Genomic DNA, 23,185 nt, shown 5'->3' on the forward strand with positions numbered 1-23,185 from the left:
ATAGTCCTCCTCTTATTAATTGTTCAACCATCTGGCCAGTTGTGGATTGTTATTGCTTCTTTTACCTTCAGTTTCTACAGTTTATTATGTATGATTCCAAAATGGGGTACATTGTTAAATGCTTAAATCAGATCTGTGTAAGCTGCATGGGCAGATAAACTTTCATCCATGGCAGCTGTCCAGCAGTCAGAAGAATTTACAAGATCATTTGGTTCTGTGGCACAGAAGGGTAGAGCTTGGACTGTAACCTTGATGACTGTGGTTTAATTAGCAGCACTGGCTCTGAGGAATCCAGGCAGTGAGGGGTAGAAGTGAAGGGGCATGATCTGCTTAGCTCTCCTGGGGGTGGGCGAACAGGATTTGTACGCAGAGCACACTGAGTGGTGTTATTTTGCTGATTGAGACCACCGTTCATATTAGGGGAGGGAGTTGCTTGGAGGGATCACTCCTGCTGAACTGAGTAGACATTCTCTGGATAGCCCATTGCACAAACCCTCTGCACCTTGTGAGGTTAGAGTCTATGAGAAAACAGAAAGAGCTTCACACCACTGATGGTGCCTGTCTGGATAATAACACTTCTTGCCCAGTGAAGGAAATAGATGGACTGATCTACCTTGAGAGGGTACAATGGCCAGCATACAATGGGAGCATAAAGTTGCCAAAAAAATATATATATTAATTTACAAGATTAGGCATCCAAAATCTGCCTGTGTCAGAAAAGTACTGAGTTTAGGTCATGGAAGAAGTGGCTTCTCTCTTTTACCTGAATAAACTTTTTTGCTAATTCTGTTAATTACATTGCACAGTGTGTTTTAGAGTATGATATGTCTGTAATTACAGCCTGTGGATAGGCCTTCCTTGTGGGTTGGTACTAAAATAGTCTGCTTTCTTGTATTAGGTATGTAGCCATTGTTTTAATGCTATTTCCTTTTTCTTCATGTATTTGTAGCTTATCTTGTTTTGTGGTGGTATGATTTTGATGCCCACCCCTGCCCACTGCTGCTGCCAGTATGTGATGGCCACCAATATGTGTCATCACCAGCCAGTAATCAAGGAGCCTGAATTCTCACCACTGACACTGTAGAGGGACATACACTTTTAGAGTACAATGGATACACTCAGTATTTCCAAATGCAGACCACTCTGCATCAAGTACAATTTCCCTTAAGATCACACAGAGAGCACACTCAGCACGGGGTGTGGATGTCTCTATATCCATCTCCCTTCAGGTCCCCCATAAGACTCCTCACTGGTACAGCTGTAGGTTTAGGTCCTCAGCTGTGTGTCCAAGCCAAGTCCTTCAGCAACCCTCTCTGTACACCCAGTGCTTTGTATCCCTACCCCAAGTAGCTGACACACACACACTCTTTAAGATTTAATTTTCACACACCCACACCTGGGAAAAGCTGGCACAGATTACCCGCTCTACCAACCTTGCCCAGATTACAAGATTCACTGCCACCAGTCAGTTGCTGTAAGGCTTTTAAAAGGGTGTCCAATTGTACTGTGTAATATTAATACTAATACAAATGGTGGTAGTTCACCAAGATGGCTAGGCTTTCTGGAGTGGCCCACACAGTGTCGCCCAATAAACATACGTACTCTGAAAGGTTAGATACTTTCTACAAGTACCAGCCACAATAAAAGTTTTAAATGGATTTAATAAATAAAGAACATGAAAATATTGAATGTATATTTGTAGTAAACAGAGTTTAGATCACAGGAAATATTGAAAAAAAACATTGATGGACAGACTCAGACAAATAAAGAAAAACAATATCTAAAGTAAGCTTCACTATTTTCACGACTGAATCTAAAATAATTACTGTTCCCTAGTTGTTGGTTACTACCACAAGGCAAGATGCAGTGGGTGAGGGTCTTTCTAGTCAAGCTTCCCAAACAGAATACTCAACACACTCAGATTTCTTTTCTTAATATCTAAAATATAATTTCCAAGAGGGCTTCCAGAATGACCTCATCTGGTCACCTGACTCTAGGTCCTCACAGTATTCCCCTTTGAAGCTGAGACAGGAATTTAGCACAGATGGTCACAGTACACATCCAGATGTTTATGGCAGTGCCTGGGGCCTCCCCTCTTTTCACTGAGCTAATGAGCAAAGGTCCTTTCCCAGATCTAGTGTGTCTAGTCACATTCAGCACTGTGCGGTGCCATTTTACTGGTTTAACAGCTCATTTAAATTTCCCTTATTTTTCTTAAAGTTAACCTTTGCTGTGCCAGTGTCCACTATTGAAACATATACATTTATTTCAGGTACAATAATGCATGTACATTTCTTTTCATTTCAGCAGGGTGCACTATTGATACATTTTAACATGAGCAACCCTTGCCAATACATTTTCAGCACAGACGTCTGTATAAAGTAGTTTGATATACAAGTGAAGTACAGTTCTAATATATTTTGTAACACAAGCATCTTATATAAATCAGATGTTCGTCGTGTTACACTGCTGCAGTCATTACACTTGGGTTATCCTGCCGTCACTTCTGTCAGGCGGTTCCCCAGTCGGCCTGAGTTCCAAAGTCTTGGTCTGGCGTTGGTTGCTGTCGCCTCCTCCCTGACGTCAGTGCGATAGGGGTATATAAGATACAGCCGACGCCATTTTCTTCAGTCTTTCTTGCCGCGCGGTGCGCAAAGCAAAAGCAGTTCGCAAGTGCCGGTCGGCCGACTCCTGAGATTTTAATTCCGAATCCAGAACCGAAGTCTTCTACAAAGCTAAGTACCCCATTGGGGAAACTTTTTCTTGCCTCAGACCGATGTCAGTAAAAGTTAATAACTGTATTTCTTGTGGGAAGCAAATACCTCATAAGGATTTCCATTCCTATTGTATCCCATGCCTAGGCCCAGACCACGATGTCACTGGTTGTCGGTTTTGTGCTAGGTTTAACAAGCGCACTATTAAACGTCGGTTTGATTTTGCCCGACATTATTTTGGCAGAAAATTCAATTACACCATGCCATCGGAACTTCCGATGACCGGAATACATAAAAAGCGCAAAGACAAGGACAGGCATCCGAGGCCTAAAACTGACGACGAGGTCTCTTCTAAGCCGGTCGCCGGTTCTCCGGTTTTCAGCGAGGCACCTTCGCAGCCCCTGACAACCGCTTCTGCAGAACCACAGGCCGCCTCCGACTCCCACGTGGAGCTGGCTGTCCTTCGGACGCACAAGTTTTTCAGCCTACCGAAACTAACCCTTCAAAGGGAACCTAAGTAGCTGAGCAATCCACAGCTTCAGAGGGTGTTTTCAGACCTACTCAGTTAAGCATTAAAAAGCCCCTGCTAAGTCTAAGCCTCCCTTAAAAACTAAGAAACAAATTCAGCATTCACCAGGACAGGCCTCCATGCCGAAGAAACAAATGCTCAAAATGGCCGAAGACCTAATCACCCTGATCAGGGGGTCCCACCCCCCTCCTGATAAAAGGCCCAGACAGGATGCAGACTATGAATCATCCAACCAGGTGTCCATATCTTCAGATTCATCCTCAGACCTAGGATATTCTTTACCCCCTTATGAGGATTCTGATGTTGAGGAATCTAGTCCATCAGCCTCTCCGCCTGAGGACTACTCCTTTGGGGAAACCTTACATACCATGAGGGAGCATTTCCATTGGGAAGGCCAGGATTACTCAGAATCCAAGAAAAGGCTCAGAGACGTCCTTTTACTACCTCAACACAGACCTCTTGCTATTCCGCCAGTGTTAGATATTGTGGATGATGTGTATACTGAATCCAGCTTAAATCCTGACTCCTTACCTCCAGCCCCAGTTAAACCTGATAGATATTAGAGTCCCTGACGCACACAAATTTCTGTATAAAAGCCCTGTTGCTGACCCTGAAACTATTTCTCAGGGACCCAAAGGGATTAAGGCCTCATCAGCAAAAAACCCAGTTCCCTCTGACAGAGATTCCAGAGCATTAGACAGATGGGGAAAGAAAGTATATACATCTGCAACTTTAGCAATGAGAGCCTTAAACTGCCAGTTTCACATGCTAAAATATCAGCAGTTTTTGATGTCTCAGTTGAAACAAAAAATGCTTCCAGATTCAGATCCTCCTAATTTTAAAGAAATGCAGGATTTATTGCATGCAGCTGAACAAGTGGGAAAACATACTTTGCAATGTGGTTTTCATTCTTTGGCCTCCTGTAGAGCAGCAGTTACAGGCTCTGTCATTAGAAGACATGCTTGGTTAAAAGAACATACGTTACCAGATCATGTTAAAGTAAAATTATTGGATGCACGTTTGCAGCGGGATGTGCTATTTGGAGTTAAGGCAGAAGCGGTATTAAAGAAGATGGAGGATAAGGCAAAATCTATGCAAACGGTGAAGGATTTCTTACAGGTTCAGCCTCCTCGATTTAGAAGAAATTGACCAACAAAGAATTGGTCCTTTCCAGTTACAGACAGACCTCAAAGGGGCAGATACAGACGTCTAAGAGGTAGAGGTCAACCACAAGGTCCTTACGGGCCTCGACAGTGGGGTACACCAGGCCAGAAAGAAGGGGAAGACCGGCCCCAACCATATAAAAAGCAGCCTCAATGACTTCCCACTACAGCTACCAAACAGCTCTCTCTTGGCAGCCCCCTTTGGAGGAAAACTGGCACTTTTCTATCACAATTGGCATTGGACCACCAAAGACAAATGGGTTGTCAACATTGTATCTCAAGGTTACAGGTTCCACTTTCACACTCTGCCAAGGTTAAAAGGAATGCCAAATCTGCCACCAAATCAATGGGCAGAGGCTCAAAAACAAATTACAGCACTCATGGACATGAGAGCTATTCAAAAGGTACCACCACAGGAGCAAGGACAAGGATTTTACTCAAGACTCTTTCTAGTTCCCAGAAAGGACAAAGCCTGGAGGCCCATTCTGGATCTTTCTTCTCTAAACACTTACCTGGATGTTCCGAAATTCAAAATGTTGACACTACAGCAGCTTCTTCCCATGCTGGGCAAGAAAGCTTGGCTCGTGACCTTGGACCTCAAGGAGGCATACCTGCATGTCCCTATCAGACAAAACTGCAGAAGATATCTCAGATTCATAGCTGGTTCAATGCACTATCAATTCTCTGCACTGCCCTTTGGCTTATCTACTGCGCCCAGGGTCTTCACAAAGTGCCTGGCACCAGTAATTGCATTTTGCAGGCAAAAAGGAATTCAAATTTATCCGTACCTGGACGACTGCCTGATTCAAGCAGAGAGCAAGGACATTCTTCTAAAGCATCTGGCATTCGTAAAAAAGTTATGTTGCCTGGGGTACACAGTAAACGAAAAGAAATCAAAACTAGTGCCCTCACAAGAGATAATATTCCTGGGTGCCAGCTTGAACACAGTGGCCCAGATGGCTTATCTCACGCCAGACAAGCAAGGACAACTGACTCAATACGTTTAATTGATGGCAACAAAGACCCAACTCCCTGCAAGAAAAATTCTGCGGGCCTTGGGTTACATGGCATCTTGCATACTACTAATTCCATATGCCAGACTGCATATGAGGAAACTACAATGGTACCTACAGAGTGTATGGTTTCAGCACTGTCAGAGTTTGGAAACAGTTATACCACTAATTCCTTGCCTTCAACAGGAGTTTCAATGGTGGGCTCAAGCTTGTCACCTCAACAAGGGACAGCCTTTTCCTCAATCCACAGCCAGGCAAGCACTGACAGCAGATGCATCGGATTACGCCTGGGGAGCACACATGGCAAGAAAATGTATTCAGGGCGAGTGGCCCGCAGAACAAAGGCATCTTCACATCAGTCAAAAAGAGATGCTAGCTGTACAAAATGCCCTTATAGCTTTCAAGGACCTGCTGCATCCAGGACAACTATTACTAAAGACAGACAACACCACAGTTATGTGGTACATAAACAAGCAAGGGGGCACACACTCCTACCCCCTCTGCAGACAAGCCATGACCTTGTGGAACACAGCTCTAGACTACCAAGTTCATCTGCAAGCACAATTCCTGCCAGGAGAGAAAAACACACTGGCATATGACTTAAGCAGAAACATCATGGATCCCCACGAATGGGAATTGAATCCACAAATATTCAGAATGATAACACAGAAATGGTGGAGCCCGGACATCGATCTGTTTGCATCCCCAATGAACTGCCAGCTACAGACATTCTGCACAAGGAGTTACCATCCACAAGCATGGAAAGTGGATGCCCTCTCATTCAGCTGGAAAAACCTGCAAGTATACGCTTTCCCACCGCTGCCTCTCCTTCCAAAGGTACTCATAAAAGCCAGGCAAGAAGAGCCAAAGATGATCCTGATTGCACCAGACTGGCCACGCCAGCACTGTTACCCAATCTTAAAGAACTTAGCACAAGAACCACCCTGGATTTTGCCTCAAATCCCACTTTTGCTAACTTAGCACAACAATCAGATACTTCACAGCCAGCTAAAGACCTGAATCCTAGCTGCATGGAAAATTCCTTACTCAGGCAAGCAATGCCTCTCTCCAAAGCTGTTATGGATGTCATTCTGGAGGCCAGAAGGCCTAGTACCAGAAAAGCCTATTCAGATAAATGGAAGAGATTCTGTGCCTGGAACCAGGCTCACAGCCTTGACCCTCTTGTCCCAAACATTCCTCAGATTCTACAATATTTAACTGAGATGCTGGACAAGGGCCTCTCTTTTTCATCCATCAAGATTCACGCCACTGCCATTTCTGCTCATTACAACACGGATCCACCAATTTTCTCTAATCCTTTGCTCAAACAGTACCTCAGAGGGGCTAAAAACATAAGACCGCCCCGTAGAGCACCTACTCCAACTTGGGACCTCATCTTTCTTTTGGAAAAATTAACTTTACCTTCTTTTGAGCCAGCTAACACAGCATAATTAAAATATATCTCTTGGAAAACTGCTCTGCCACTGGCAATAACATCAGCACGAAGAGTTTCAAAGTTACAGGCACTAATGGCAGTGGAACCTTTCCTCATTTTCCACCAGGACAGGGTGTCTTTAAGAACTAACCCTAAGTTTATGCCAAAGGTGGTATCAAGTGTGGCTCTAAACCAAACGATTCACTTGCCAACTTTTTATCCAAAACCACAGAATAAAGGGGAGAGACTACTGCATTCTTTGGACATTCACAGGCAGTTAGGCTTCTACTTGGACAAAACTAAAGCTTTCAGAAAATCTGAGCAATTACTGGTAGCATATGCTGCAGGAGCCCAGGGAAAAGCCATTTCAAAACGGACCATTTCAAAATGGATAGGACATTGTATACGTTTCTGCTGTGCACACCATGGGAAGCCTGTACCTAGCAGCATTAGATCTCACTCCACCAGGACAACAGCCACTTCAACTGTCTACCTCAGAGGAGTACCTACCAAGGATATTTTGGAAGCAGCAACATGGAGTTCTGTGCATACCTTCACCAAGCATTACCATTTGCCTTTATACTCTAAATCCAGAGCTGGCTTCGCCACTGCTGTGCTGCAGGGCCTTATAGCCACCCCTAATGCCTTATAGAACCAGCCACCCTACCTCAGCTTTGGGATTCCACCCAAGTGTAATGACTGCAGCAGTGTAACACGATGAACATAGTACAGTTTTGTACCTACCATAAATGTAGATGTTCGAGTGTAAACACTGCTGCAGTCCAGGTTACCCTCCCTCCTTCCCCTCTTACTTGCTGGTACGTACCTATGTTTCTGCCCTTTACTACCTATGGGGAGTATTTGCTGGTAACTGAAAATTGTTGTTGGCTTTTCTTATGTATACTTTACTACAAATTTGAATTGCCTACCTACTTGGGGGCACCTGACATCTGGGGCAAGAAAAACTTAAGAAAATGGCATTGGCTGCATCTTATATAACCCTGTCACACTGACGTCAAGGAGGAGGCGACAGCAGCCGACGCCGGACCAAGAATTTGGAACTCAGGCCGACTGGGTAACCGTCTGACGGCAGGATAACCCAAGTGTAATGATTGCAGCAGTGTTTACACTCGAACATCTACATTTATGGTAGATACAAAACTGTACTTTTGATATTCAAAGGACATATTCTTTACAAAACTCCAGCTGGCTATGCTGGCACTTGCCCTTACCACCATGATCCACTTTGTGGGTAGTACTGTATTGCTGTGGACATAAAATTTTAATTTTTACTAAGCCTTGTCTTGTCAGAGTAAATCTTAAGAGTAGAGGTGGCTGTTGTGCAGAAAGTGATGTGATGTCTTGGACTGCTGTAACTTCTGAGAAGTGCGGTAAGTTGCTCATTTTGTTTCCAAGGATATGTTGTCTTGTTACAGTGCTAAGTAAGAAAATAAGATGTGAAATTGAAAGTGTGATTTGTTTCTTGCTATGCAACTCAAGTTGTGCACATTATTGCAGATGCCTTGGTTGCTACACCTAATAGTGTGAATGTTTGCCTCCTTATATCACACAAGGAACTGCCAACATTTGATTACATTAGATATTGTAGGCAGAGAAGGGATGACAGTTTTTTTTTTCTCCTTGGGGCAGATCTGCCTTCCACAACTGGCATAGTCCATATGCAGGGAATATAGGCAAACAAGAGCTGAAAAGATGCTTGGCATTGCCATTATGTTTAGTATCTCACAACTGTCCTTTGTGTAGACTTCCATTTTCCTATACAACCTTTTTTATGTTCTTCCTAGATCATTGTTGCAGTAGTAACTCTTAAGAAGTCCTGCTTTACAGAAACTCAAAGCCCTCCTGAATACCAGAAACTTTGCCTTTCCCCACAATTTGGAGGATGACCTCCTATTTCGATGTCAGTACATGGGTAGTATAAATAGATGTCAACCAGCACTCTCCATTTTTTTATTGCTGTCTAAGGTCCAGTGCTGTTCATATGCACATTTCAGGATGTTGGCCAGTCATGAAGCCAAAAAGATCCAGATAAGTACCCAGCTGGAGAACGCTTCTGTTGATCATAGGTTCATAGGTAGGTACTAGGCTATCAGCCCTAGGGCCCATACAAGCCTAGCCAAAAAATGTACCCTGGCTTTCGACACCCAAGAAAATTGTTTTCCTGTGCCCCTGTCGAGCAGAGCCACAGAAGTGATCCCCGGGGTGAATTTCCCATTTCCCATCCAGTCATCAAGATTTTTCTTGGAAGAGTGCTAATGAGGAGCTCTGTTTGACATAGATAGGTAGTCTGTTCCAGAGTATGGGAAGTCTCTGGGACAGGAATATATCCCTCCAGCATGTTCTGTTTATTGTGGTGACAAGGTTAAGGTCCCTAGAGTGTGTAGCTCGGAGGGATTGGGATTTCTTTAAGTGGAGCATGTCCAACAGCTCTGGGTTTGACATAGCTTTGTATGTTAGGCAGAGATCGCCCCTGAGTAAGCGATATGCGATGGAGTAAAGCTGTAGTTTTTTGAGATGGTTCTGCATAGGGCATCTGTTTGAGGCCAGTAATCCTCTTTGTGAGGTATTTCTGTGGTCTTTCGAGTTGTTGTAGATGTCTTGTGAGGTACATACCAAAAGGGGCGTTGTACTCTATAATGGGTCTAATGAGTGATGAGTAGAGGGGAACAATGACCTCTTTTTTTCTGGATGAGAATCCTTTTGTGATGAGATGAGCCACGTAGAAGGATTTCCTGACCACTGTGGCGATGTGATTATCAAAGGAGAGACTACTGTCCACCTGTGTCCCAAGGTCTCTTATCACATTTTCGGCATTAAGTAGACTACCAGCTATGTGGTAGTTCATGGGTACAGAGTTTTTACCAAAAGGGATGACGATACACTTTTTGGCATTGAGCTTCAGGCCATGGCTTTGACGCCAGGTATCTGTCTCAGTGAGGCCCTTTTGTAGTTTGTCCACATCATTAGGAGTTTCGATTATGGCTCCTAGTTTGCAGTCATCTGCAAACTTTGTTAGCCAAAGACCTTCTGTGTTGGCCTGCACTTCAGAGAAGTAGATACCAAACAGGAGAGGACCCCGGACTGAACCCTGTGGTACTCCACTTGTCACTGGTCTGATGTCGGATTTGGAATCTGCTACTTTCACAGTGTGGGTTCTGTCCGTGAGCCAGTTGGCAACCCATCTTGTGACATAGGGATTTATACCTAGTTTAGTGAGCTTATCTATAATTCCATAGTGGGGGATGGTGTTGAAAGCTTTGGCGAGATCTAGATAAGCTGTGTGAACCATTTTACCTTCATCTATGGCTTTGGTGACTGCTTCAAAGAAGTCAATCAGGTTTAGGAGACATGATCTGCCTTTTACAAATCCAAACTGTGTGGGGTCCAGAGTTTTGAGATTATCAATGTCTTTGTTTATGAGTTCCATGATGATACGTTCCATGGCCTTGCAGACCAGGCTCGTCAGGCTAATGATGTGGTAGTTCCCAGGGTCCGTCGTTGCTCCACGTTTGTGGAGTGGGATAACCGTGGTGTGCCATTCAGTGGGTACAAAGCCTGAGGTGAGGCTATGATTGAACATGGTACTTAGGTAGGGTGCCAGTTCATTCTGTAGTTCGTGTAGAATGCAGCCTGGGATATTGTCAGGTCCCATGGATGCTGTGTTCTTGGCTTTGGAGAGTGTGTTTTTTACCTGTGCAGCCGTGATTATAGGAACGTTGCATTCTTCCGGTATAGAGATGGGCCATCTAGGGGGTGAGAGGGGGGTAAAGTTATCACTGAACCTATCTACTAGGATGTTGGCAATATCAGTTGGTTCTGTATATTTAGTGCCATTATGCTGTAACTCAGAGCAGATCTGAGTGTTCCCATTTAGATTCTTGACATGGCTATAGAATGCTTTGTGGTTGTCTTTAGAGTCAGTGGCAATTTTGTTTTCGTAACTAGCTTTGGAGGATTTTATGAGGGCTCTCTGCTTCTTACTGAGGTTGACCAGGGAGTTCCTCCAGTCATGGGATTTTACTCTTTTTTTGCAACAGTTTCTTTCTTCTGTTGTAGAGTTTGTTTATGGCAGAGGACCACCAGATTGGCTTCCTTTCTTTGGAGGATCACATCTTGGTTCTGTTAGGAATAGCATGATCCATGCACTCGTGTAAGTGCTTATAAAGTGCATTTGTGTAGGATTCGGCAGTCATACCTCTATTGTCCGTCTGCATGGGTGTCATGAAGTTTGCCACTTCTGTCTTAAGAAGTGTGAAGTTGGCTTTTGAGAAGTTTTTTATGATGGTTTCCCTAATTGGGGCTGGGGGTGGGATGTGGATGTGTAGGCTGATTAGCTTGTGGTCGGATCTGACCAACGAGGAATTGACCTCTGGTGTGGAACATGTTGGTAATGACCAGGTCTAGGATATTGCTGCCCCTGGTGGTGGGTGATGTGAATAAGTTGATCCAAGGCGTTGGAATTTATGAATTCTAGAAAACGTTGAGCAAAAGAGTTGGTACATGAGTAGTTTTCCCAGTTAATGGTGGGGTAGTTGACATCACCCATTATTTGGGTGTTGGGTTGTACCCTAATACTTTCCAGTGTATCAAGAAATGAGGAGTGTGAATCCTAGGGCATGGTGGGAGGTCTGTAGCAAGCTACAATTTGGATTGCGGTCTTGCCCAGAGTTAGTTGCACTTGGATAATCTCGGATGCATTATGCTGAGCAACTAGCCTGGAGGTGTGGATATCCTTAATGAATATGGACACGCCTCTGCCTTTAGTGCTTCTTTCTGGGTTAGGTGGCCGAAAGGTGTGGTATGAATTGAAGCCTGGTAATGCAGGGGTGCTCTCTGGAACTTTGAACCAGGTCGCTGTCACTGCACAGATGTCAATGTTCTCCATTTTAAGGAGTGCCTCGAGTGAGTGCATTTTGAGGTTTAGACTTCTAGCATTGAGTAGCATTACCCTCAGATTTTGCTTGCTTGTACCTGTTACGGTGGTGAATTTGTCATGTGAACCTTGCCTAAAAAAGGCACTATAGGGGTTGCAAGAGTCTTAGCCAGTATCCGGAATCCTAAGTGCAACAGGTGCAGGCCATCTCTGGCAAAGCATCGTGGACTGTCGATCATGTCGTCCCAGGCAGACAAATACTGGATCCCCTTAGAATGACACCAGAAGCTTAGCCAATTGTTGAAGTCAATCATTTTGTCCTTGTACTGTGATATCATTCTGGGTGAAGGCAGGATGCTACTCAGGGTTAGGGTCATACCTGCCTGGGATACAAGATCGGAGAGCTCCTCCATGTCTCTCTTCATGTAGTCCAGGGAGGTACGTCTCAGGTCATTCACACCAACATGGACAATGTTAGTGTCATATTTGTACTTATTGTGGAGTGACCTGAGTGCATGCATTATGTGGCGGATCCTGGCACCTGACAGGCAGCTGACAGTAACTTTCTCCTTGTTTAGTCTAGTGAGTGGAACATCGGTGTGCCTGACTATAGAGTCACCTATGACTAGAGTGTTGGGTCCGTTGTTATGCCTTATGGGCTGTGGTTGAGTGGCACACTGAGTTTGTGGGCTATGTGTCATTTGGGTTGTGTTGGGGGTTGGAGTTTGCTTGCGTTTATGCTTTGGATGTCCCTGATGCTTGGACAGGTTTTTATTGAGAGCCTCCGCGAATGTAGGTATGTGTTTTGTGTTTCTACGTGTGCGTTTTGGTGGTGTAGGTTTTGAGGGACTATGTGATGAATGTGGTGTGGTGCAAGTGTTTACCTTCTCCTCTTGACTGTCTAGTCCAGTCTTGGGTGAAGAGAGCTTTGCTTCCAGTTTGGCTATATAAGTGCATCTCTTGCAGGTTGTAGTGTTGGGTGGTAGGAGGAGAGGGTTGTCTGTGTACATGAGGCAATTGCTGCATTGTCCCAAGATGCCCAGATTCATCAGGTAGACAGGAGAAATCACTGGGAGCTGACCCTTAGACATGCCTGGATAAGTGCTTATTTATTAAGTACTAAAAACTGCTTTCCACTAGACAAGTGAGGAAAGTTGAGTGCTGTAGTAATTTGCAGCTTATGTAGTGCTTACAATGAGTTCTGAACAAGTGCTGAGTTCAAAGAAACGGATTTGAGTGCTGAAACTAGAAAACTGGCTAGTTATAAGAAAATAAATAGTAAGCTAGAAGGCTTCCCTCCAACACAGAAGGGCTTGGGGGCTCAGAAGCCTACAAACAGTCTATACCACTTAACAGGAAAGGCAGGAAACCAGCTTAAATTTTTTTTTTTCTGTTTTCCAGATGCTCTCTTTTTACACAGTACGAGTGCTTGAAATAAGAATATGATCTCACTGCACTCAGTTGAGTGAGCAAATGAGATGGGCCCAGAAGGAGTATCCAAACACAAATTTACAAGAGGGGCGGGCAGTTTCAAGGCCACTAAGATGAACACCAAAACAAAAACAGGGAGGATGGGTGGGACTAACTGAAGAGCAGAGTCAAAACTTCCAGTTCAGTTAATATTCCTGCAACGCAGTTAAATCAATTTAAATACTGTATTTTTTGAAAAAAGTGCAGATAAAGGTACTGAAATTCTCTTATACATCCAGTTGAATGCAGCTAGATCTTAGTCGGCCAAAGCTGAGGTTTTTAAGCAAAAAATATTTCAAACTGTACCACTTAAATAGGCAAGGACAGGAAATCAAAGAATGTGGCTACCCCCACACCTGCAATTACTAATAAATAATAAAATTCAGCAAGCACTGACTGAAGAGCAGAGTCAAAACTTCCAGTTCAGTTAATATTCCTGCAACACAGTTAAATCAATTTAAATACTGTATTTTTGAAAAAAGTGCAGATAAAGGTACTTAAATTCTCTTATATGTCCAGTTGAATACAGCTAGATCTTAGCTGGCCAAAGCTGAGGTTTTTAAGCAGAAAATATTTCAAACTGTACCACTTAAATAGGCAAGGACAGGAAATCAAAGAATGTGGCTACCCCCACACCTGCAATTACTAACAAATAATAAAATTCAGCAAGCACTGACTGAAGAGCAGTCAAAACTTCCAGTTCAGTTAATATTCCTGCAACACAGTTAAATCAATTTAAATACTGTATTATTTGAAAAAAGTGTAGATAAATGGTACTTAAATTCTCTTATACGTCCAGTTGAATACAGCTAGATCTTAGCCGGACAAAGCTGAGGTTTTTATGCAGAAAATACCTTTTCACTGTTTTTGTAAATATCAGAAAACATGAATAATTTGAGTATGGAAAACAAATATAAAGGGATGTCTACACATTCTGCTTGTTTTGCCTGTGTTTGTAGCAATTAAAACTCTTTTCAATGACCTCCACTGTTAGAGGCTTCTGGCATGACCACTATGGAGATGCAGATATTTGAAGTAAGGTGTAACCTTTAAGTAAGATCTTTGATAGAGAGGGAAAAGAGAAGACCAAGGACTGATCTTTGGGGAACATTTGTATGCTGAGTACTAGATTCTGAGATTGTTTTGGATATACACCTGAAATGTTCTTTGTTCAGGATAACTTTGAAGCTAGTTTATTAGTGTAGGAGAGCGAAAGCTTAGCCTGCTGAGCTTTTAACTAGCATTGTTTCAAAGGTCATATCCATGAATAGGCCTCCTTTGAGCAGGGAGTTTATATTGTTCATATTATTGTAGTATCACTGATTTTGTGAAGTACTGGCATGGTGCTAAATGCAGCATGGAAACGTAAGTTATTGGTCACACAGAAGCATGTGGTCATGCATTCTGCAGTACTGGCCAAGTAGGATATTCAGTTGCCTGGAGTTCATACTGTGAACTGGATGTTTTGAATTTTCTTGTGAAATGTTGAAGCTACTAAATGATAGAGCAAAATCGCAAAAAGGGAAGGCATCACTGATCAGTATTAGCAAAAAACTATGGGCACACATAAAATTGTCTAAGGCCAGCTTCGAGAGAAAAATTGCACAGGACACTAAGGATAATCACAAGGCTTTCTTTAGTTATGTTAGGAACCTGGGTGGTAATTCCCAGGTATGCTCAGAATTAGTCCAAAATGACAAAAAATACACCGAACCCACAGACATTGCCAACATCCTAGCTGACAGGTTCAGCACAAACTTCTCCCTCCCACCAAAGGGCAAATATCTATCCCAGCAGAGTGCTGCCCCTGACATCTCAGATGCTCAGGTAAGAGCCGCCTCTCCAAAGCAAAAACACAGCATCAATGGGACCAGATGGTGTCCCGGGCTGCGTCCTACATGAACTCCAAGAAGAGCTAAACCCAAACATAAAACTACTGTTCAATCTCAGCCTTACTACAGGATATGTGCCCAAAGAGTGGTGTACAGCAACAGTGGTCCCTCTCCATAAAGGTGGTGCCTCAACGGATCCTGGAAACTATCGCCCCATAAGCCTGACTAGCTTGGTCTGCAAAGCTATGGAAAGGATCATCATGGACCTCATAAATAAAGATATTGGGGACCTACAAACACTGGATCCTACCCAGTTTGGCTTTGTTAAGGGCAGATCCTGCCTCTTAAACCTGGTTGATTTCTTTGAAACAGTCACCAAGGCCATTGACGAGGGAAAGGTGGTCCACACAGCCTACCTGGACCTCGCAAAGCCTTTGATACAATACCCCACTCGGGCATTATAGATAAGCTCACCAGCTTAAATATAAACCCCTATGTCACTAGATGGATTGCAAACTGGCTCAAGGACAGAACCCACATGGTTAGAATTGCTGGAGCCATGTCAGACTCCAAACCAGTTACAAGTGGTGTCCCACAAGGCTCAGTCCTGGGACTTCTCTTGTTCGGTATATATTTCCCGGAGGTACAGGCCAACACGGAAGGACTGTGGCTGACCAAGTTCGCAGATGACTGCAAACTGGGCGCCATCATCGACTCTCCAGCCGACACAAGCATCCTCCAGAAGGGCCTCATAGAAACAGACAAATGGTGCCAGAGCCATGGCCTCAAGTTAAATGCCAAAAAGTGTATAGTCATCTCCTTTGGCAAAAACAAAGTGCCCACAAATTACCACCTAGGTGGTAATCCATTAAGTACAGAAGAAGTAATTAGGGACCTGGGGACCCAAGTTGATAGCAATATCTCATTTGACAACCACGTGGCCAAAGTGGTTAGAAAAACATTTTATATAGCCCACCTAATCATGAAGGGATTCACATCTAGATCAGGGGAGGTCATCGTGCCTCTTTACTCATCCCTCATCAGGCCCATAATTGAGTACAATGCCCCTTTTGGGATGTACCTTACCAGACACCTGCAGCAACTGGAAAGACCCCAAAAGTACCTCACCAAGAGGATCAAAGGGCTCAAACAGATGCCATATGCTGCCCGGTTAAAGAAACTCCAGCTCTACTCAATGGCATACCGCCTGCTCAGAGGCGATCTGTGCCTGACGTATAAAGCCATGTCCAACCCGGAATTAATGGACATGCTGCACCTCAGAAAATCCAAATCCCATCGAGCTACGAGCTCGAGAGACTTGAACCTCAGCACTGAAATAAATAAGACATGCTGGAGGGACAGATTCACAACCCAGAGGCTCCCTTCACTCTGGAATAAAATCCCAGTCCAGGTTAGGCAGAGTCCCTCATTGACTCTCTCCAAGAGGAATCTTGATGAGTGGATGGGAGATCGTAGGTTTACCCCGGGTATCACTTCTGTGTCGCTGTTAGACAGAGGCACAGTATACTAACCTCGAAAAAGGGCATAGCAAAATAAATTTAAAATGGGTGGCGAAAGCCAAACACATTCTGACTAGGCTTATAAATGCCCTAGGGCAGATAGCCTAGTATGAACCTATGAACCTAACTGCTGTTTGACTTACTGTTTTTAGTAAAGTTTATTAACGTTTATGCTGTTGTTGCTAGTATTTTATTACATATGTTTTATGGCCATTTATTATCTGAGAGGGTGTTATTTATTGTTGTGGTTTAACATCTGTAGCTCCCTGTCTGTACTTGGCTAGATCGTTTCGGCCTAATACCAGTAAAAATATTAAGGTATATGATCTCATGTTTGACTTAAGAGCGGCAGTTAACTGTAGGTCCCTAGCCTTCCAGGATGGTAGTAGTGTGCATTTACAATACTGACTATATTCAGCATGCTGTTCATTTTGTCATTACAAGTTTTTTTTTCTACCGTGTAGCAGCAATGGAGCATTATTGAGGGACAACCCAGACACTGATGTGTTGCATGGAAGAAAGAAAAACACCAAAAAGCAGACTCACAGCATTTGAGTGCATCAGAAAATGCGCCAGTTTTGAATACTTTTTGAATGTTTTTTGTCCTACTTTTCTGTGGATGTCTGTGAGCATCCTCTGTGGAGTATCTGTACAGGCTTCATCTTGATGGAATTTATAGTAACATACCAAACATTCTTGGTGGAAAGTTCAGAGGAGAGGAATGGGACTGTGAGATGAAGGTTGTTACTACTTGTACACCAATTCTGTCATTGATAAACCAATTTATTTGGGCAATATTTCTGGCTTTGTCATTTATGTGGAAGTTTTGATCAGTGGGATGGCTCGGTTTGATAAATGTTATTGCTACTTTTACAGTACCTCTGACATTGATCAACCAGGTATTTTGGGCAATATGTCTGACTTTGTCATTTATGTGGACACTTTCGGTGAGAGGAATGGCTCAGTGAGATAAATGTTACTACAGCTTTTGCAACACCCCTGACCTTGTTCAAGCAGACATTTTGGGCAATATTTCTGGCTTTGTCATTTGTGAGGACAGTTGGAATGGCTCAGTGAGATGAATGCTACTACTGGTACACTAGTTACGGCATTGATCAACCCGATATTTACAGCAATATTTCTGGAGTTGTCATTTTCTGTGGTCGTTGAGATGAGAAGAATGGCTTGCAGATATGTTATCATTTTTACAATATTCCTTCTTTCATTTCTCTTACTTGTGTGTTTCAAGGTCCAGTATCAGTAACAGATAGTACAGTTAGTGTTGGTTATGGAAATAACTGTGCTAGGAAAAGTCAACATGCTGAGTAAGACTTCATTTCATCAGTACTTACAGTGAAAGAACTATAACTGCTGCACAAAGGTACAAATATCACATTTTGTTTAACTATTAGGTTAGGAAATGTGATATATTTTCATATTTTGCAAATAATTCTGCTAGGGACCATGTCAACATGCTGAGTAAGATGCCATTTTGAAGATGGTGTCAGTCCTTGCAACTTGGTGAAAGAACGGTTTGTTGTGCACATGTACTGAACATTTTGTGTATGATTTAGGTTATGAAATTTAATATGCTTCAGATTTTTGAATTCTGTTAGGAAGGATGGCAAGATAAGTGAAGTACCATTTTGAAGCCACTATCAAAATGTTTAACTTATCGGTTTACTTGTTGGATTATAAAAATTAATATCTTGGTTATATTTTTGTTAATATATGTGCAAGGAAGTGAGGCCAGGTCGTAGGTGAAGTCTGATATTAACAGCAGAACAAAGACCAATTTCTGCAAAAAAAAAAAATCATGCTTATCTATGAGAAGAGTACTTAGCTTATTTATTGTATTATGGCAATTATGATATTTCTCATAATTATGCCCATATATTTGCATGGGAGCATTTTAACACACAGTACAGATTATTTTGAAGCTGACATTGATCCATGCAACTTGTACACTGATATATAGCCTGTGTCTGTTACAGGTGATGAGATATCTGTGTAATTGTCCAATCGAAGTAAATTTATATTTCTGTGAATATTTTGGTAAGAGAGCATTACACAATTCTGGTTAAGATGTCACTTTAAAGCTGACTTCACACAAATTAATTGCAAATTGTGTAGGTCTACATGGTATGTTCACAGAGACATTGTGATTTGTTTTACCAAAAAATTTTAAAAAATATGCATAACATCGGCATTTCTTGGATACACACCATCAACATTGAAGCTGTTGCAAAGGTCTGTGTCTGCTGAACAGTTATTGCATTTACGTTTTTAGTCTAGCTGTTATGATTAGTGTTGTGAATATTTATTCTTTGTATAGTATTAGAAATTGATTCTCTGAAAATGAACTTGAGGTGCAGTATTGTTCCTGTGGTGGAAGTAAGCAGTCAATATTTTCTGAGCTGCTGCTTAGTGAATGAGTTAAATAGAGCATCCATGTAGAAAAAGACATGCAGTTGAGCCTGTTTAGGCCAGGTAAATGGCTAGCCAATTTGTTCTTTTTTTTGTATATCTTGGTACTTGTTCATCCTTCTTTTATCACATATTACATTTGGTGGAAAAATGTGAACTGTTTTGCCCTACACAAACTTTCTTTGAGCAACTTAAGGGTACTAGTAGCAACATTTTGTAAAGTATGCAGATTGCCTTACCCTGTGATTCTTGAATAATAGTTTGGTGCAACTCTCGTGATTGAGTTTTGCTGTTTGATAGGAAGAGCACCGTCATATGAAAATCATTGATGAGACCATGGCCCAGCTGCAGGACTTAAAGAACCAGCATCTCACCAAGAAGTCTGAGGTCAATGACAAAAACCAAGAGATGGAAGAAATCCGCAAAAAGTTGGGAGGGTCCAACAAGTATGCACCTATTTACTTATTTTTTAAATCTTAGATTCTTATTTTTGACAACAGCATTCGTACATGTTGACATGGGTGTAATTTTCACATTCCTCAATACAGTTCTGTTTTCAGTGCTGTCTTGTCAGTACTCTCACACACAATCATTAAATGTTCATTAGAATCCCTGCTGCATTGTGGTTCTTTACCTGCAGTCAGATTTGTCCTTCCAGGAGCTGTCAGATATCACCATCGAGGAACTGATCCCCTTCCTTTGCCAAATAAATCAGTATTTTACAGTGTGCTTAGTCATTCTTTTTTTCTTTTTTTGCACCAGTAATAGAATTTGGCCCCAAGTCCACTGATTCTTTTCATGTGATGTCTAGCAAATGATAAGTGTCCAGTTCATAAATCTTCTCTAATTACTGATTTGGTTTTGATATTACTGATTGCTGCTGGTTTCTGAAATAGGTATTCCAGCTTTAGTTGGAGATTTTTTTTCAAAACCCATGACATCTATGGAAAAAAAAGTGCACTTGTGGGCACATATTCACATAAAGAAATGCCATATTCAATTCTTTGCTTAGGAAAGTGCCACCTCATTTTCTTATGTGAGCACTCTAAGATGCTTAGTAAAAAGGCTTGTTCCATTTTGCTGAAAACCTTTTGTTTTTCCTGAACTGAGTAAAAGCTGAAAAAAGAATTAACGCTGGACTAAGCATGTCTTCCTCTTTCTGAGCCACAGAACTGTCCACCAGTTGGCTCAGACTTAAAAAGTAGCCAGGTATGAAGCAGTGTCATAGGAAAATTAATGAACCCGCCAGTCATATAAAAACCTGACAGCTTTGACCTTAGAGAGGCTCAGCTTCTTTAGTACCTTAGGCCCAGCACCTCAGCCTATCTCTTCCCTATGTGTCTTAGTCCCCTGAAAGGCATACATTGGGGTTTCTGTTTCTTTGATGGCCAGACCTCAGGTTAAAGACTTCTATGTCACAGCCAGATGCCCACCCCCAGACATCTGCAGTGGTGTCAGTTAGGTGCACTGACCTGTAGGCACACTGTTGTACATCTCTTCTGGAGTTGAAAATAAAAAATGAGCAAGCTCAGGAATCTGTCTAGTTCCAACCTCACCAACATGAATGTTGAGGGGGAAAAAACTAGTAGTCTTAAAACTTCGTTGATGAGCTCAGTCACAACAATTTCTAAAGTCATGAAACCCAGGTAGTGTTCCAAAGCAACAATGCTTTATTTGTCACAAAAAAAATCAGAAATACTTTACAATGTTAACCATATCAACTTTGATACACAGAAGTAGGTGTGGAAAATACATGTGTTGTTTCATTTTAAACCAGCCTATTCCAGGCAAACAATATGAACAGGACCATAAAAGTGCATTTAAGAACAGCAGGTACCCACACACTACTACTGATTAGATCAAACTAAAACCTAGTTAAGTCATGCCCCCCCCCCCCCCCCCACACACACACACACACACACACACACACACACACTGTTTTCCACAAGGACAGGGTGACCTTACGCACTAACCCCTCCTTCATCCCTAAAGTGGTAAACAAGCTATCCTTAAATCAGTCAGTCTGTTCACCTGCCAACCTTCCTCCCCTGTCCACCTAACAAGAGTGAGAGGATTCTCCATTCCCTGGATGTACACAGACAGTTAGATTTTACCTAGACAAAACTAAACCCTTCAGAAAATCTGATCAGCTTTTTGTCTCCTTCCACCCCAGGGCTATGGGCAAGGTAGTTTCCAAGCAAACTATTTCAGGTTGGATCAGAAAATCCACTGGTTTCTGCTACTCACACCATGGCAAACCTTTACCCCATGGGGTGAGAGCTCATTCCACCAGAGTTATGGCTACTTCCAAAGCCTTCCTCAAAGGACTGGACACAGCTTCCATTTTTAGAAGCTGCCACCTGGTCCACTATCCACACCTTCACCAAACTTTACAAACTAGATCAAGTCTCCAGAGCAGGTTTTGCTAGAACAATCCTGCAGGGGTTTCTGGAATCTTCCACTTCTACCTGCCACCCTTCCTTCTAACTAGCTGTAGTACTCTCCCACAGTAAGAATACTGCAACATAGAAATAGGACATAGAATAGTTGTGTAAAATATTACCATAACCATAGATGTCCTTCTCTTCCATTTGCAGTATTCCATCCCTCCCACCTTCACCCTGCATTACGTGTGGACTACTAACCTAGCTCCTACCTAGTAGGAAGCTCTACCCTCCTTCAAGTGCAACTAGCAAGCATGACACCTGACACTTCTAGCCGATAATCACTTATTTATCTCTTTAAGACTGTCTGTCTGGCCTTCAAGTTCTGAGGTCTGTGCGTGCAGACATCACATTTAAGGTCCCTGGTTTATGGCTTGCATGTGACGTCCCACACACCTACAGTAACCAGGCTTAAGCTTTTGTATAGGAGCCTACATCAGGTCGCCTGAGGCAGGAATTCCCACAGTAAAAATACTGCAATATGGAACTGAAGGACATTTATGGTTATGGTAAGACTTTACACAACTATTCTGTCTGTGTAATAATGTCTAATAAGCATCCATCCATATGTGTTAATGTCCATAACAACTAAGTTATTTACAGCTCAGAAAAAAAGTCAGTGCTTTGCAGTTGAGAGAGAAAAAAACTGTCATGACAGTTTTCATGTTCACAGCCTCCCAAAAATGTTTATACAATGAAAACTAGTAAAAAAAAAAACACAAATACAGAAAACAGTGAAGTAAACTAGAAAAGTATTATTATTTGACATGTATAAAGGTGTGCCATGAGCGTGCAACAAGTATACTAAATGGGGGAATTATACCAGAACTTCATGGTAATAGAGGCATGAAAAAAATGTGTGTTTTGAATCTACAGTTTAAATCTCTGGTGTGATACAAGAGTGTATTAAATCTAATCAAATCAGATTTGAGGCCAAAGAAAGTAAGCATATATTTATACAAATGCTGCACATTTTTATTATCTTTTAGTATGTTTGGTACATTTAGTACATACAAATATTTCTTCACAAATTCTCTGAAAAAACTTTACAGATTGTGTGGCAGCTTACTTAAATTCAACACTCTCTTAATAGAGCAATAGTAGTTAAGTCCTGGTTTTCTGAACACATTTAATTTCAGCTGCCAGCTTAATTCTTTTTTCTGCAAAACACCATTGATGTCCTTCAAGCTCATCCCTCTCCACACAGTCCAGAATGATAAATTTAAAACCAGGATGTCTGGGGTGTTCTAATTGTTTGGATAAGGCATTCCTATGGCATTTACATCTGATGTCAGAAAGATGACCTGAAATCCTCCTTTTCAGTTTATTCAAAGTCTTACCCACATAAAACAGTCATTACACTTGGCCCTGTGTACAACTTTTTCAGTATTACAGTTATCCCCTGCTGAAGATTTCACCAACTTTTTATGATGGGGGCACTCAAATAAGTCACACTCCCAAGTACTTACAGAAAGTGTAGTTAGGTGGCCCACAGATTTTAGTGCTCATGTTATCCTGGTGTTTCTTAATGTTCTTTTCCACATAGCTACATATGCGTCTGCTCTTTTTATATACAAAAGTAGGGTGATCTCCTAAAACCCCTACAAGCTGCTGATTGTCAGTGAGGATGGCCCAGTTCTCCTTAATAATGCCTTTAATTGCATTGAAATCACAGGTGTAAGGTAGAATGCAACTGTCCTTACATTTTTCTTTTTTTGGGGTTATGTTGGCCTCATTGCATAAT

General features: G+C 42.2%; 1 protein-coding gene across 1 annotated transcript in view; it reads left to right on the forward strand.

Annotated features, from left to right (window-relative positions):
• The window catches only part of SMC1A (structural maintenance of chromosomes 1A), a 1,753,330-nt gene that overhangs the window by 1,085,812 nt on the left and 644,333 nt on the right, over nt 1–23,185 (forward strand). The window contains exon 20 of the mRNA XM_044060554.1: nt 19,298–19,443. Coding sequence (XP_043916489.1) covers nt 19,298–19,443 — 146 coding nt within the window. The remainder of the gene's footprint in view (nt 1–19,297; nt 19,444–23,185) is intronic.

This window comes from Protopterus annectens, chromosome 1.part0 (genome assembly GCF_019279795.1).
Source record: "Protopterus annectens isolate FY-2018-M chromosome 1.part0, PAN1.0, whole genome shotgun sequence".
NCBI lineage: Eukaryota > Metazoa > Chordata > Ceratodontiformes > Protopteridae > Protopterus > Protopterus annectens.